The sequence below is a fragment of the Alnus glutinosa genome, chromosome 7 (genome assembly GCF_958979055.1).
Source record: "Alnus glutinosa chromosome 7, dhAlnGlut1.1, whole genome shotgun sequence".
Taxonomy (NCBI): domain Eukaryota; kingdom Viridiplantae; phylum Streptophyta; class Magnoliopsida; order Fagales; family Betulaceae; genus Alnus; species Alnus glutinosa.
In genome coordinates, this window is record NC_084892.1 from 6,361,250 (window position 1) to 6,375,355 (window position 14,106).

General features: G+C 34.7%; 1 protein-coding gene across 1 annotated transcript; it reads right to left on the bottom strand.

Annotated features, from left to right (window-relative positions):
* Positions 1-807: 807 nt before the first annotated feature.
* Positions 808-5,658, bottom strand: LOC133872457 (calcium-dependent protein kinase 7-like). The gene is made up of 8 exons (XM_062309964.1): positions 4,621-5,658; positions 3,571-3,694; positions 3,325-3,468; positions 3,028-3,180; positions 2,776-2,891; positions 2,486-2,653; positions 1,911-2,144; positions 808-1,396 (listed from the first exon to the last, which is right to left on the bottom strand). Exons 1-8 carry the CDS (start codon positions 5,131-5,133, stop codon positions 1,250-1,252), a joined length of 1,599 nt encoding a protein of 532 aa, XP_062165948.1. The 5' UTR covers positions 5,134-5,658; the 3' UTR covers positions 808-1,249.
* Between the last annotated feature and the right edge of the window lie 8,448 nt (positions 5,659-14,106).

Sequence of the window (14,106 nt, forward strand, 5' to 3'; positions counted from 1 at the left end):
GCCACGTGTCAATCATTAAGAGTTGACACGTGGCATAATATAAAAATAAATAAATAAACAATTTTTTTAAAAAAAATTAATTAAAAAGTTAAAATTAATAAAACTTAAAAAAATAAAAATATTAAAAACTTTAAAAATAATTTTATTAAAGTAACGGAATGGTTCGGCCACTCCCAATCGCCAGTGACCAAAACCCTCCTATATATATATATATATATATATATATATATTTTTTTTTTTTCTTTTTAGCCTTTGGAAGTGGCTGAACCACCCCTATGGGCCCATGGGGGTGGTTCTAGCCCATAGGGGTGGTTCGGCCACCCCCAAGGGCCGGAACCTTATAATTTTTTTTTCTTTTTTACTTTTTGCCCATTGGGAGTAGCGGACCCCCCCCTCTCAAGGGCCATCGGCCACCCCCAAAGGCCAAAACCTTCTTATAATTTTTTTTTTTTCTCTAAAGGCCATAAGCCACCCATTTTTATTTAAAGTTTTTATTTTTTAAAGTTTTATTAATTTTAATTTTTTAATTAATTTTTAAAGATTTTTATTTTCTATTTTTTATATATTGTGCCACGTGTCAACTATAAGTGGTTGACGGTTGACAAGTGACAGACAATTAAATATTGGACGAAAAAAAAAACGAAGATACCAAATCTGTTTTTTCTCAAAACCCAAATACCATCTGTGATGTGAATTGAAACTAAAGTACTAAAAAATAAAATTTTTAAACCACAAATACCAAATATGTCTTTAACCCTAATTTTAAAAGTTAATACATAATTAAGTCCACACCAAAACACAATGCAATAGATAATTTCCAGTATTCTTCATCTTTATATAGTTTGTAGCAAGAAAATAAGATAAATAGATTTGAATTACAACAGGACTTATCTTAATCTGTGGAAAGATCTTTATCTACGGCTACCAACAAACTTCACCCAAAATGCCAGACTATACTTGGAAGAAATATGCTAGTTCAACATATTTACAGCCACAAATAACAAAACTTCCCCAACCTTCAGCCACTCGTCTTCCCAGTAACCCCGATACAAACAAAAGAAACACATTCCAATTCATAGACATCGACAACCCGGGTCCATGTCCTACTTACCCCATCAAAAAGGGTGAAAAAAATAAAATAAAAAAGATTGAAAAAAACGAATTATGAAAACAAAAAGGAGGAAGATTTTTTCTTTCCTCTTAGTATGCATCTTTCCAAAAGCAACTTGTCATTTGTTGACCCATCTACCTAACTGATTGAGGGTACTGATCCATCCTTCATCAATTTCAAACTGAGACTGTTGAACCGGTCTCGGGAATACTGCCTCGACGCTTTTCTCCAATCTGTGCCCGCCTTCATCATTGCGGCAAACTCGTCGTAACTTATTCTTTCATCCTGCAAGTTTAGGGAACAGGATTAAGGGCGGTTTTAAGCACACAATAATGTGTTGCTCGTGTAATCTCAGGAACTATAAGTGACCCGGAACCCCACAAAAGAGAACATACCCCCAGTTCTTCAAAAAGGAAACAATTTTTACAAGAAAAATCTTTGATTTAGCCTCTTTGTCATGCTAATGTTACCCAAAAAGATGCACATGTATGTAGGTATTTAGGTATGTAGAATGCCTAGAAATTGGGAATACCATAGCAGATTATAATAGGTCAAACATTGCTCACATCTCATGAATTCTTCCTATTCGGTTTCAAGCTGATTTTTTGTTTAGAAAGGTTTTGTACCATAATTCTGCATTTTCTGCAAAAATCTACAAGCTTAAATCGCATCTTATTGCCATCCAAGCATATGCTCACTCTAGATTTGAGATTATGAATAGAATATGCTACTTCGCATAAAACAAAGTAAATAAATAGAAACTAATAACAAAATTATTTGTTAAGACAATGCGACCAACCTTGTCTGTATCCACGTCATGCATAATGGAATTAATGACTTCTTCACTGCTTGTCTCAACGTCATCAGCTAAGGCATCTCGTAGCTCCTCAATTTCTATATAACCGCTCTGGTTTCGATCAAAGAATTCAAAGGATTTGTGAAGATGCTCATCATTATCACCCATCTTTTTTAAGTGAACAGAAATGGCTACAAATTCTTGATAGTCCAGATATCCATCCTTATCTACATCACCCTGCAAGAACATACTCTCATTATTTTCCCAAGACTACAAATTGCACAGAGCTTTACAATGATGTATAGCATGCTTGTCACTATTCAAACACTTGTATCTCTAAAAACAAGTTTTTGGCAGAAAAAAATGTGTTCAGTGCAACAGGAAACACCAGTCATGTTTAGTCATTTTTGCATTTAGTTTGACACATTCCAATCACAACTTAAAAGGCACCTCAAATAAGATAAAATATATATATTTCAGAGACATTTAATTTTGAACCCATCAAGCTAAAATATAATCAATGTCCTGCGTTGAGCCTAAATATGGTTAAAAGATCTCAAATGCAGGGTATTACTTACCGCTTCCATTAGAATTTGAACATCTGAATCAGGAACCTGATGGCCAAGCTTGTGCAACCCCATTTTTAGCTCATCCTTGTCAATCTTGCCTTTATTGTTAATATCCATTAACTTGAACCCCTCCTTTATGCTGGCAACTTCTTCCACTGACAAATGCTCAGCAATTACCTGTACATTTGAAATTCAACAAACAAAAAAGAAAAGGACTTGATGAATCATTCAACTTAACATCCAACCGAGATCAAGAGGCAGGACAAAGTTTTCTTGAGCAGAAATCTTTGAGACATTACCCTTAGAGCTCTTTTCTTGAGCTTATTCATTACAGAAAATTGCTTGAGCCTTGCCCTCACAGTTTCACCTAAAGAAACATTTGGAGCTTTCTTTGCATTCAGTAACCAAGGATGATCTGCATTTGATGAACAAGCAAAAATTACAGTTTGCTATATTTGAACTCCAGAAAATTTTAGGAATACATAGTCAATTTGATTATTGATAGGAAAATACATTAGGAGCATTAGCTATTGGTTAGAACTAAACATTACCTAGCACTTCCTGAGCAGTAAGCCTTTGCTTTGGGTCAGGATGAAGCATCTTCTTCACAAGGTCTTTTGCATTATCAGAAACTTTAGGCCAAGGATCCCTCCTAAAATCTACAACAGACCGTATAATTGCTTGTGCAACTCCTTGTTCAGTTTCTGCATAAAAAACAACAGATTTTATGCACACTTCTCACAAATGCACATATTGTAACATAGTTGAATAGAAACTGTTTTATTGGCTGTTCGGGTTAAAACTTTCTCATTGCTAACAAATTTCTGTTTAGTCGTAACAAAACTAACCTGCCCAAAAAGGTGGAACACCACAAAGGAGGATGTAAAGGATTACTCCAGCACTCCAGACATCTATTTCTTGACCATACTTCCGTTTTAGTACCTCAGGAGCCATGTAGTACGGACTTCCAACTATCTCAGTAAATTTCTCACCTGCACAAACAACCAATCCAGCTTATGTACACGAAAGGATACAACCAATTGATGGGACACGAGGAAGAAAAAAATGAAATGTGGTAGCTAAAGAAAAAATACCAGGTTTAAAGAATACTGAAAGCCCAAAATCAATTGCCTTCAAATGTGCCGTCTCCTTCATGTCAGCAAACAAAAAGTTCTCAGGTTTGAGATCCCGATGCATCACACCATGCATGTGGCACATCTGCAACACAATAAAACCACATTAAACACGAGACAAAAAGCCCATCTCGAACTTCTCTTCTTCCCCCCACCCCAAAAAAAAAGTTATTTTCAAATGGTATAATCACTTAAAATTTCCGGACTCTAGCAAATAAAACTAGGACTAAAAAAGAAGCGGGCCACGGGGCCATTGGGACCAGAATAGTTGTGCAATCAGGTGGCTGTTACCAAAAGAGTGCACCAGAAATAAAACAAAGAAACCCATTTCAGTAATTGCCTCATCGGTATATATCCCTGGAAAAGAACAATGAACTGTCTAGCACACGGTTGGACAGCTGAGCTTCATGGATTTGAACAGGAAAGATATTGAGCACGTAGTTGAGCAAAGGTGCAATTCAAAATGAACATCGAAGTCCATTTGCTAAAAGAAAAAAGTAGAAAATACTAACTTATTGCTCATTGGCAAACTAGATGGTATGGGTAGTATTTACAAAAGAGATGAAGCAAGACGTAGAAAGCATTAGAAGTTACTCAACTTCATCACAAAATTGAATTGCTCAAAAAAAAAAAAACTCTCTATAACGAGGAATCCAAACACAAAAAGGTAAAATATTCAAGTCACCAGAATTAAGTATCCAACAAGTTCACAACTTAACCACAAGAGCTAACTTATCTACATACTCATCAAAATCAACTAGCCTAGAGAAAAGGAATTCCTTAAAGTATTTTAAAAAGATTACCCAAGTAAAATACGTTTGTCCTCGTAGATTCCAGGGAGACATCAATAAGGCCTGGATTTATTTATTTGTTTATTTTACCAAGCTTTATTTTTTGTGAACACTCCGGATTTGCTTATCCATCATACAGAAAATCTATTACTAAATTCTCTAGCGAAAAACTAATCTAAAAACCAAAAAATTCAACTTAAAAAATTGACAAAATACAAACCTGAACAACTTCCACGATAGTCTTGGTAACCGCGGCAGCCGCACGCTCCGTGTAATGGCCCCTGGCGACGATCCGATCGAAGAGCTCGCCACCCTCGCAGAGCTCCATGACGATGTGCACCGCATTGTCGTCCTCATAGGTGTCCTTCAAGCTCACGATGTTGGGGTGCTTGGGCAGGTGCTTCATGATCTCCACCTCCCTCCTCACGTCCTCGATGTCCACCGCCGTCCTCAGCTTCTGCTTCGATATCGATTTGCACGCGAATTTCTCGCCGGTGGCCCTGTCCGTGCAGAGGTAGGTTATGCCGAACTCGCCGCGCCCCAGCTCTCGGCCCAACTCGTACTGGAGCTCGATCTCGCGGCCGGTCGGGTCCTTCAGGACCGATGGCCTGTGGCTTCCGCCATTGGACTGGAACGCGTCGTAGTCGACGGCAAACGGGTTTGGCTTCTTTGTCTTCTTCTCCTTCTTCTGCTCGTCGTCGACGACCGGTGGGGTTGCGCAACAGTTACCCATGGATTACAGGCTTCGACTTCTATGGGTTTTTCTTCGATGTTTTGGTCAAATGGGGGTCTCGGAATTTAAAGGAGTTTGAGCTAAATATGAAGCATACCCAATCAAAATCTGATCTTTATATAATGGAATTGAATTTTTCCTTTAGCAAAAAGAGTTGGGTTTCCGGGAAAATAAATCAAAATCTGTATAAAGGGAGAAAATATGAGAAAAAAAAAAGAGTGAGGATTTATAGCGAAGAGAAAAGGTACCGGTAATTGGGCATGGAGGGAAATGCCCAGAACCAGAAGTGGATGAGGAATTGAGAGTCAGAGGAGATATTAAAGAAGGGGAGAGGGGTTTGAAGAAGAAGAAGAAGATGATTATAGCGTGTGAGGGGAGACACCTTGGGAAGATTAAGAAGACGATGAATATGAAGAAGAGAGAGAGAGAGAGAGAGAGAGGGTCAACCCTCTTTTCCCAGAGGCTTCCCTTCCCTCCTTACCCAAGTTACCCTGTCTCTCTCTCTATGAGAAAGATGGCTCTTCTGTTGTTTTCCCAAAATATCCAAAACAAAAATCAAGTGCTTTTTTGGGTATTTGAAGAGGAATATACCACTACAAAACGGCTTCCTACTAAAAATACCTCGCCTTTCTGTGGAAATTTCAGGGCAGTGCCATTTGAATTTTCATCTGGCTTTTGTGGTCTGTTTTACTGTTTCTAATCACAAGAACACCCTTAATAGTTATTACCCTTTTTCTATCGAGCCCTTCTACACATCCTCCCATCATCCCCTTCTTATCACCCTTTTATAATAAAAAAATTAATTTTTATTAAAAAGTTGTCTCTGATGTGACATCAGAGACACATTTTTTATAAAAATCAATTTTTTAAGGAAAAGAGGGTGATGAAAGGGTGATGAGTGGAGGATATTTAGCATTTTCCTTTTCTATCATGACAACAGAGTATACAACTAACGAATTTCTTTTTTTTTTTTCGGTTTTCTGACCAAATACAAATAATGGGTCAATTTGACAATTTTCATATATAACACATTTCCATTTCCCCAATTTTAGAGATCACATTGTGTTCATTCGGGCTGTATTTGTGTATTGAGTTCGAGTTGTATCGAAATATGAATATAAGATTATATAATTTAACTCATTTAATTAAACAGGTAAAACCATTTAATTATAATCCTCTAATTTCGTGTTCGGTTCATGAGTCATGTCAACAATTCTTAGCTCTAAATATCATGTGTCGGGTTTTAGTCGTATTAAGGCATTTATATAAGAATGTATAGATTAACTTTAATCCGACCCATTTAATTAAACAAGTCAGAGCTCATAACCCTAAATCACAAAATTCGTGTTGAGTTTTTGTCAGATTTACGAGATCGTGTAAAAATTGTTAGCCCTAATGTAGAGCACTCAAAAGTCTTTGAGTTACTTCTGGTCTTGTTTGGGAACAGGTTTTAAAATCATAAATTGTTTTAATTTAGCAAAATTTGGTCTAGCTAACACTTTTTTTGAATTTTTTTTTTCTTAAAACGAAAACATTAACAAACAACTCAAAACACTCATAAAAATACAAAAAACAATTTTGACCTTTATAGAACACTTTTTCAAAAAAAAAAAAAAAAAAATCCTAAAAACCCCATGAACAAACATATCCGAAAAACTAAATCCTGAATAGTGCAAGTGTAAACTCAAAAAATGATGCTTTTAAAACTAGGTTTATGATGAAAGCAAGGAAAGATTAGAATGAACCATGTTCCCTTCAAGTGCACACTCAGCCCTTTATCATCATCTTTAGGGTTTTTAAAATTGGATGGATTGATTACATTTCTCCCCACTAATAGCAATTTTGCTTTTCATTTATTATATGCAAATCTCTGCGAGAATTAGCAATGAATATATTACTTCTGAATTCAGTATTTTGTGTATAATTTTCTTAAATAAATTGGTTTTTATATTCTTGCATAACTATTTTATATTTGGCATTGTTGTATATATATGCTTGATCAGTACCTCGTTTCTTTATATTAGTTTGTATATGTTTAGACATATAAAAATGATTTTTATCATTTGAATTATCTTTTTTTACATTCAAAGTTATTGATAGATTTAGGTGAAATTGCATGGTCATTGACAATCACTATCAAACCTCAACCTACTGACCTACTTGTTAGAAAAGGAATTTCATTTGGGCAATTTATGCAAATTCGCTTAAACACAAAATTTTCTTTACACGGAGGTTGGCCGATCAAGATTCTCTTCATTTCAAGTTTAATAGCATATATTAAATTTTTAACAAAAAAATGATCAAATTATATAATAAATTATTTCAATTTTACTTACACCTGAGGTGGCTGAAGCATTGACAACTCTCTATGTTGTGAAAACAAGTAAAGGGATAAGATGTCAATATATAATTTTGTTGGGAGATGCTTAACAAATTGTCAATGTGATTAAAGTGACATATACCAATTGGAGTAGTTATGGTCATATTGTGAATGACATCAAACTGAAACTGAGGCAGCTACGATTGTAGAGAATTGACCATGTTAAACGAGATGCGAATGCTTGTGAAAAAGATATCGGTCATATTTAAATTTAAAGAAGAAAAAAAAAAAAAAAAACACTTTATGGTGGTGAATCATCTTCCTTAATTATTAGAAGAAGAAAAAATGAAAAAAGAAAAAAAGAAAAAAATCATCTTCCTTAATCATGCCATCATCATCATCACCGTTAACAACTTTCGAATGATTTCATCATTGTGGTCACAATCCGGATCATTACTTTCACGAGGTTTTGTGCAACTTCAGAATAGTTCTTTCTTTCTAATTATTTTTTCTTCCTTGCCAAGGTATTGTGTTTGATAATACTTATTTCTTTTTTTCTTTTCTTTTTCTTTTTACCAAAAAAAAGTAAAAATATTAATAAACAACTTTCAATACAAAAACACTTTGATCATTCTCATCTGGATATTCCTATTTTGTGGAGATTCCTAGTCTGAAGAGCCAAAATGTTAATGTTAAAATACATCTTTTTGTGACTCTCCAACCATTCCTATTTTGCTGAAAAAATTGGGGAACATGAATAGAGTAGGAGCACAGTTCACTTTCCAAATCTTAAAAAATAAATATTAATTATTTGACACTCTCTCTCCTCACAATAACAAATAAATCACTAAAAATAATATTTAAATAAAAAGTAATTCTCTAGTTTGGGGAGCTGAATGAAGGTGTTTTGAAAAAAGTAGGCAATTAAAATAGAGAAATGTAATTTTTTAACTAAGATATAGAATAAATTTAGAGAGCTTGATGATAACGCGCACAAAAACACTTAAAACTACTTTTACTTTTATGTCACATCAAAATATTTTTTAAATCAAACACAAAAAACACCTCCTAAAAAAGGTGGTCAAACACACCCTAAATCTCTATGTAACAACCCCACGGGGCCAATAATTATGGATTTAATAATTATATATATAGCAATTTTCACTGTGTATTTATGATAAGGAAGTAGCAGTAAGGTATGGAGACAATTATAAAATCCATATATATATTGAAAATATATTACTATAACATTGTACAATAAAATCACCATAGCCCCATGGCATGATAATTATGAACAACCATCAGCAACTATATACACCATGTTTATGATATCATCATTAGAGCATTTATGTCATTTAACTAAACCTGGTCACATCATGGTATTATCTCCGATTGGACCTAAAATTTGTCCAAATCTAAAGGCTATCATCTATCATGGTTTCTCTTTCTTCTATTGCAGCAACTTCTGGAAAACAGTATTCTAAAGGTGGAACAGTAAGCCCACAACTCAATATAGGACGAGGCCTTAGTCTACGTTGTCTCAATGGAATAAGATGCTCTCTATTTCATGGTAATGATTTAACGTTGAAATATCTAATTATGTATATAAAATTAATATTAACACGTGTTTTAAAAAAATTAAATAATGTAAAATTATATATATTATTAGATATACAAACTTCAAATTCTAATCATAAATTCCATTTGAAATTGAGATAATCTTTGTCTTGTGTCAATATGTTGGTTCTTTCGGGTGGCAAAAGTGACTGGGAGGTTAATGAAGGTTCTGTACACGTGTTAGCAAGTTATTGGTTTGTCCGTGTCCACAGTAGGCCTTCTAGAAGCCAGGCCAAAACTTGGTAAGGTGATGAGTAAATAACACCCAACTGTAAAGCTTAAAATTAAACCCCATTATTGAAAAAAAGCCTGTAAGGGCAATTTGATCATTTACGCAGATATTATAGCCCCACTATTAAGAAACACGTGTACTTTTTTAGCAGTTGGATGACGTGTGTCAATCGCTAGCCACTGGATCTTAAAAATCTTGTATGATGATCCCCCTCCTTCCCCAAAGTTACGGGAGATATACATAGCGCAAAGCGTACTTTATTCACCTAAAGAACGATTTTACCCTTGCCTAACCATTGGAGCTGTATAAGGAGGGGCATGTTCGTCCATAAAAATAAAGAATGGAAAAAGGTTATACAAAATATAAAAATCTCGGCAAAGGGTGTCTTGGTCATTTAGGATTGATGCAAAAGCTGCCTCAAAAGCGCCGCCTTGCTCTCAGGTGGCCAGTCAAACTCGGCAATTTTGACTTCGAATATAACGTTCGAGAATCTGAGACCCCGCCTATTTGCTTCCAGTGTGGTTCACTTACACGCTTTTAAAAAGCAGGTACCCGATCTAGACTCTCGATTTTATCGCGTGCTTTTGGATGTTACCGTTAAAAGAAACAAACTTTATCCCATACAATTTTTTGTATAGTAAAATAACAATTCAATCCTTTTGGTAATTAGTTAATAGGGAAAACTTCAATTTACCCCACGAAGTTGTCACCGATTTGCAATTCAACCACCAATGTTTCAATTTTGTTAATTGCACCCCATTAAGTTTCAAAAATTTTCAATCCACCCCATTCCGTCCAATTGAGCCGTCTGAAGAAACGGAAGTGGACCCACGTGAGTGGCACATGCGATTTTTTGTCCAAAGTTGACAAAAATACCCTTACTGAAACGACAGCGTTTTGCCAAAACACTACCGTTTTATTAAGGGCATTTTCGGTAAGTCAGGACAATTTCGTTAATTCAGACGGATCAATTGGACGGATTGGCTGAATTGAAAATTTTTGAAACTTTATGGGGTGCAATTGACGAAATTGAAACATTGGTGGTTGAATTGCAAATCGGTGACAACTTCATGGGGGTAAATTGAAGTTTTCCCTAGTTAATAACTCATGGAAAATGCTCTATTTTTTTTTATTTTTTTTTTTTAAATAATGATAGTTCCTAAATGATGTGTCACCATTTTTTGGGGTTTGAATCCTACACAACAACACCACAACAATTACACAACACCCCCTCACATGGGGGTAGGCCCCACACACTAGACCCCACCCCCATGTAAGGGGGTGTTGTGTAATTGTTGTGGTGTTGTTGTAAATCCATCATTTTCCTTTTTAAAATAATAGATCTCATTCATGATCGACACATCATTTAAATTTTTTTTTTTTTTTTTTTGATAAATATAACACTTCTCATAACTAATAATCATCATTTACTTTTGCGTGTCAGGTGTGTTATCCATCCATAACTATATATACTATTCATATTATTATAGATGCTTGATTTTTTTTAATTTACCCAATACTTATGCGAGAGATTGTTTCAATTTCAAGATTTAACTCTGCGTTAACACGGTACAACATATTATGTTGCGTGTCGGGTTTGAGTTATGTCAAAATATAAATATAAAATTATACAAGTCAATTTAAATTTTGACTTATTGAATTAAGCGGGCCATACCCATAAATCATAATCCATGACTTTCATGCCGAAATTCTTGATTCGTATCAAAATTTGTCCACCCTAACGAAAATGATCATTTTTTTTTTCTATATGATTTCTTTAATTAACTATCTTGATTTTTTTAATTTTTTTTTTAATCTTTTTATTTGAGTATACACTCAATTTCTCAAAGAGGCTAATGAAGTAAGACTAATTTAGTGACGTATTTTATGAAGGTTTTTTTAAATAAATAAATAAATAACTTTTTTAAAATTTTTATAATGCTATTTTTAATTATTGACATGAATTTTTTTTATTATTATTTATTATTTTATTTATATATATATATATATACTGTGATAACCTTGATTACAATGTAATAGAGTTTTTTTTTTAAAATAATAGAGTTTGTTAGTACAACATATAGAACAAAAATAAATAAGAAAAATGTAATTTGGGAAATCAATATATAATAAATAAAGAAATACAATTAATCCAGAGAATTCTAACATATGATACAAGTACTGAAGTACATATGGCAACCGGCAAGAGATCCTATGAATCTCAATATTCCCCTTAAATGTTAAAATTCAAGTAGAAGTTTGAGTTTGTGGAGGTGGTCGAGGTGAAAGTCGTATTTAGCTATCTATTAAAGTGAAAGTGAAAGTCGTATTTGTAGGAAAACAAAATTAATGGTTGATAATAATAATTAAAAAAAAATAGTTAGAGTTGTGTAAGAATTGTTCTTTATTATAATTTGTCTTTCGCTTTTGGAACGGTTATGCAAAATTTCTCAACAAATTAAGCAGCTCTTATTAATCTCCTCAAACTAATCATTTCTTACATAAATTGAAAAATATTAAAGGTATTGCAACTTTTATTACAATTCTCTTGTAAACTCACACGATATGTTATATGAGCGTCATGTGGTGTCACATGGGTAAACAAATTTAAGTAACAAAATTTGGCATATTAAATTTAATTGTTTAGCAATTGATGTGATAAGCGTCACGCAGACTGTTATATCAATTTATAAAAAAAATTATAATAAAACTGTAATACCTTTAGGGACGTTCTCACATAGGCTCCAAAAGTCACTAGAAGGGAACTTAAGTTGCCTTTCTTTTTCGAGAAGCATTAAGTCTTACGTTTTTAGGTAGACAAGCATTAATGAAGTCATTCTTACAAATAAACGAAGAAATTTTCAATTTAACAGGATTCGAGGAATCATAGCTTGTTCTAGAATTTGTTCATTTTTCAAACGCAACTAGAAGAGAGGGGTTTTGTGTGGCAATTATAATAACCATTGTGCTTCCATCACAATCATCATCTTCTAAGTAGGACCAAGATCCTCTCTCCAGTTGAAAAGAACCCAAGAGCAACTGGTCCTTTATAAACAAAAATATTTTTATAATTTTATGTGCCTTCTAGTAGATGCTTCTGGAACCTTCCAAGTACTGGCGTACACAAACCCTGGCTATATCGTAAGGTGGACGACAGAGTGCGCATCAACAAAGCATAAAGACGTGGTGACAATGGAGCTTTGCACATGCGAAGTCATTTGACTTTGTCAAAATGCTCATGAACCTTCCACACTGCGGGTTGGATTCTTTATTTATTTCTTTTTTTTCTTTTCCTGATCAATTACAAAAGGAGGGAGAGGAATGAAAGAATTTTCCTGATCAATTACAAAAGGAGGGAGAGGAATGAAAGAATTACAACAAACAACACAACACTAAAGAAAGTGCAACTTAGATCTAAAGCTAATTACAAATGAGCCAATACATTTGCTTGACCCTTTTGAAGCTTGGCATCTCGGTCAATAACCAAGCAGTAAATCAAATGAAGATGTGCCTATTAAAACACCGATTAGAGCATTCCCATCGGCTTGTGTAAAATTTTATCTAAAATAGCTAATAAAAACTCACTTTTAATAATCAATTTTAAAAATAAATCTTCACAAAAAATACCAAACAAAACACATCATCACTGAAAACTTCTACACACCACTCTGACCCACGGACACTTCTACACACAACCATCACGGCATCACCATCGCACCTGACAACCGGCAACCATCACGGGATCACCACTGCACCAGACCACCAGAAAACTCTGGAAGATCGGCAACCCAAACCCATACGCCCAAACTCAGAAGCTTCCGGAAAATCGGCAACCCATACCCATCCTCCAAAATCCCAATCGGCAACCCTTACCCATCCTCCCAAATCCCAATTGGCCATAGGTTTCTTTGCTTGCTGGGCTTGTATCGTCGTTGCTGGTGGGGCTGGGTTGGGGAAGCGAGGCTTCGTTGAAGCCGAGTGATTCGACAGTGGTGGTCCTTTTGGCAAGCCGGCCTTTTCAACCGGAGACTTGATCGCCGCCGCCGCAAGTTTTGATTCTAGGACGAAAGGCACGTTGAGAGGGGTGGCCGGAGAAGACGCACTTTGAGAGAGAGAGAGGGGGAAGAAATTGTGAGAGAGTGAGAGAGAGAAAAAAACAATAAAATAACAATACATTTGTGCACAGTGTAACGCCCCATCTGGTGTTACATTGTGCACAAATGAAAGAGAAACCTAAACTAGCGTAAGAGTGGCGAAGCTGATGAAGGTGTGTTTTTGGTGTTTTCTTATCTATTATAGATTACAGTGGGTTTTACATAACCCACTGCGAATGCTCTTACAGCAGCGTTTGAGCGTTGAACCCACAGCGAAAGGGAGAGCATTGTAACCGATTGAATCTGGTTGCTTGAGCGGAGCACCACTACAGTACCTAGAAAAGGTGGTAATTGAATTTTCAAAATGCAAAATTACTGATTAAATTTTGCATTTAAGATTTGATTAGGGATGATGAAAAAAAATTAAAAAAAAAAAGTGAAAAAGAAATACAAAAAGAAAGGGGTACATGTGCTTTTGCTTGAAATCTTTTTTAAGGTTTTAAATATCGCTTGTTTACGTTGAACTGGTTAGTAATTAATTTATATAAATTAGTCTAATAAACTGTCAACTGTCCATTAACATGTGAAAAACATGTTAAATAGCCTCATATATATAAATGAGCTTTTACAACACAGGAGGCATATATATATATATAAAAGACAGTTGCCTAAATTACGTTTATTATTGGACAAATGATATTTGTATACAT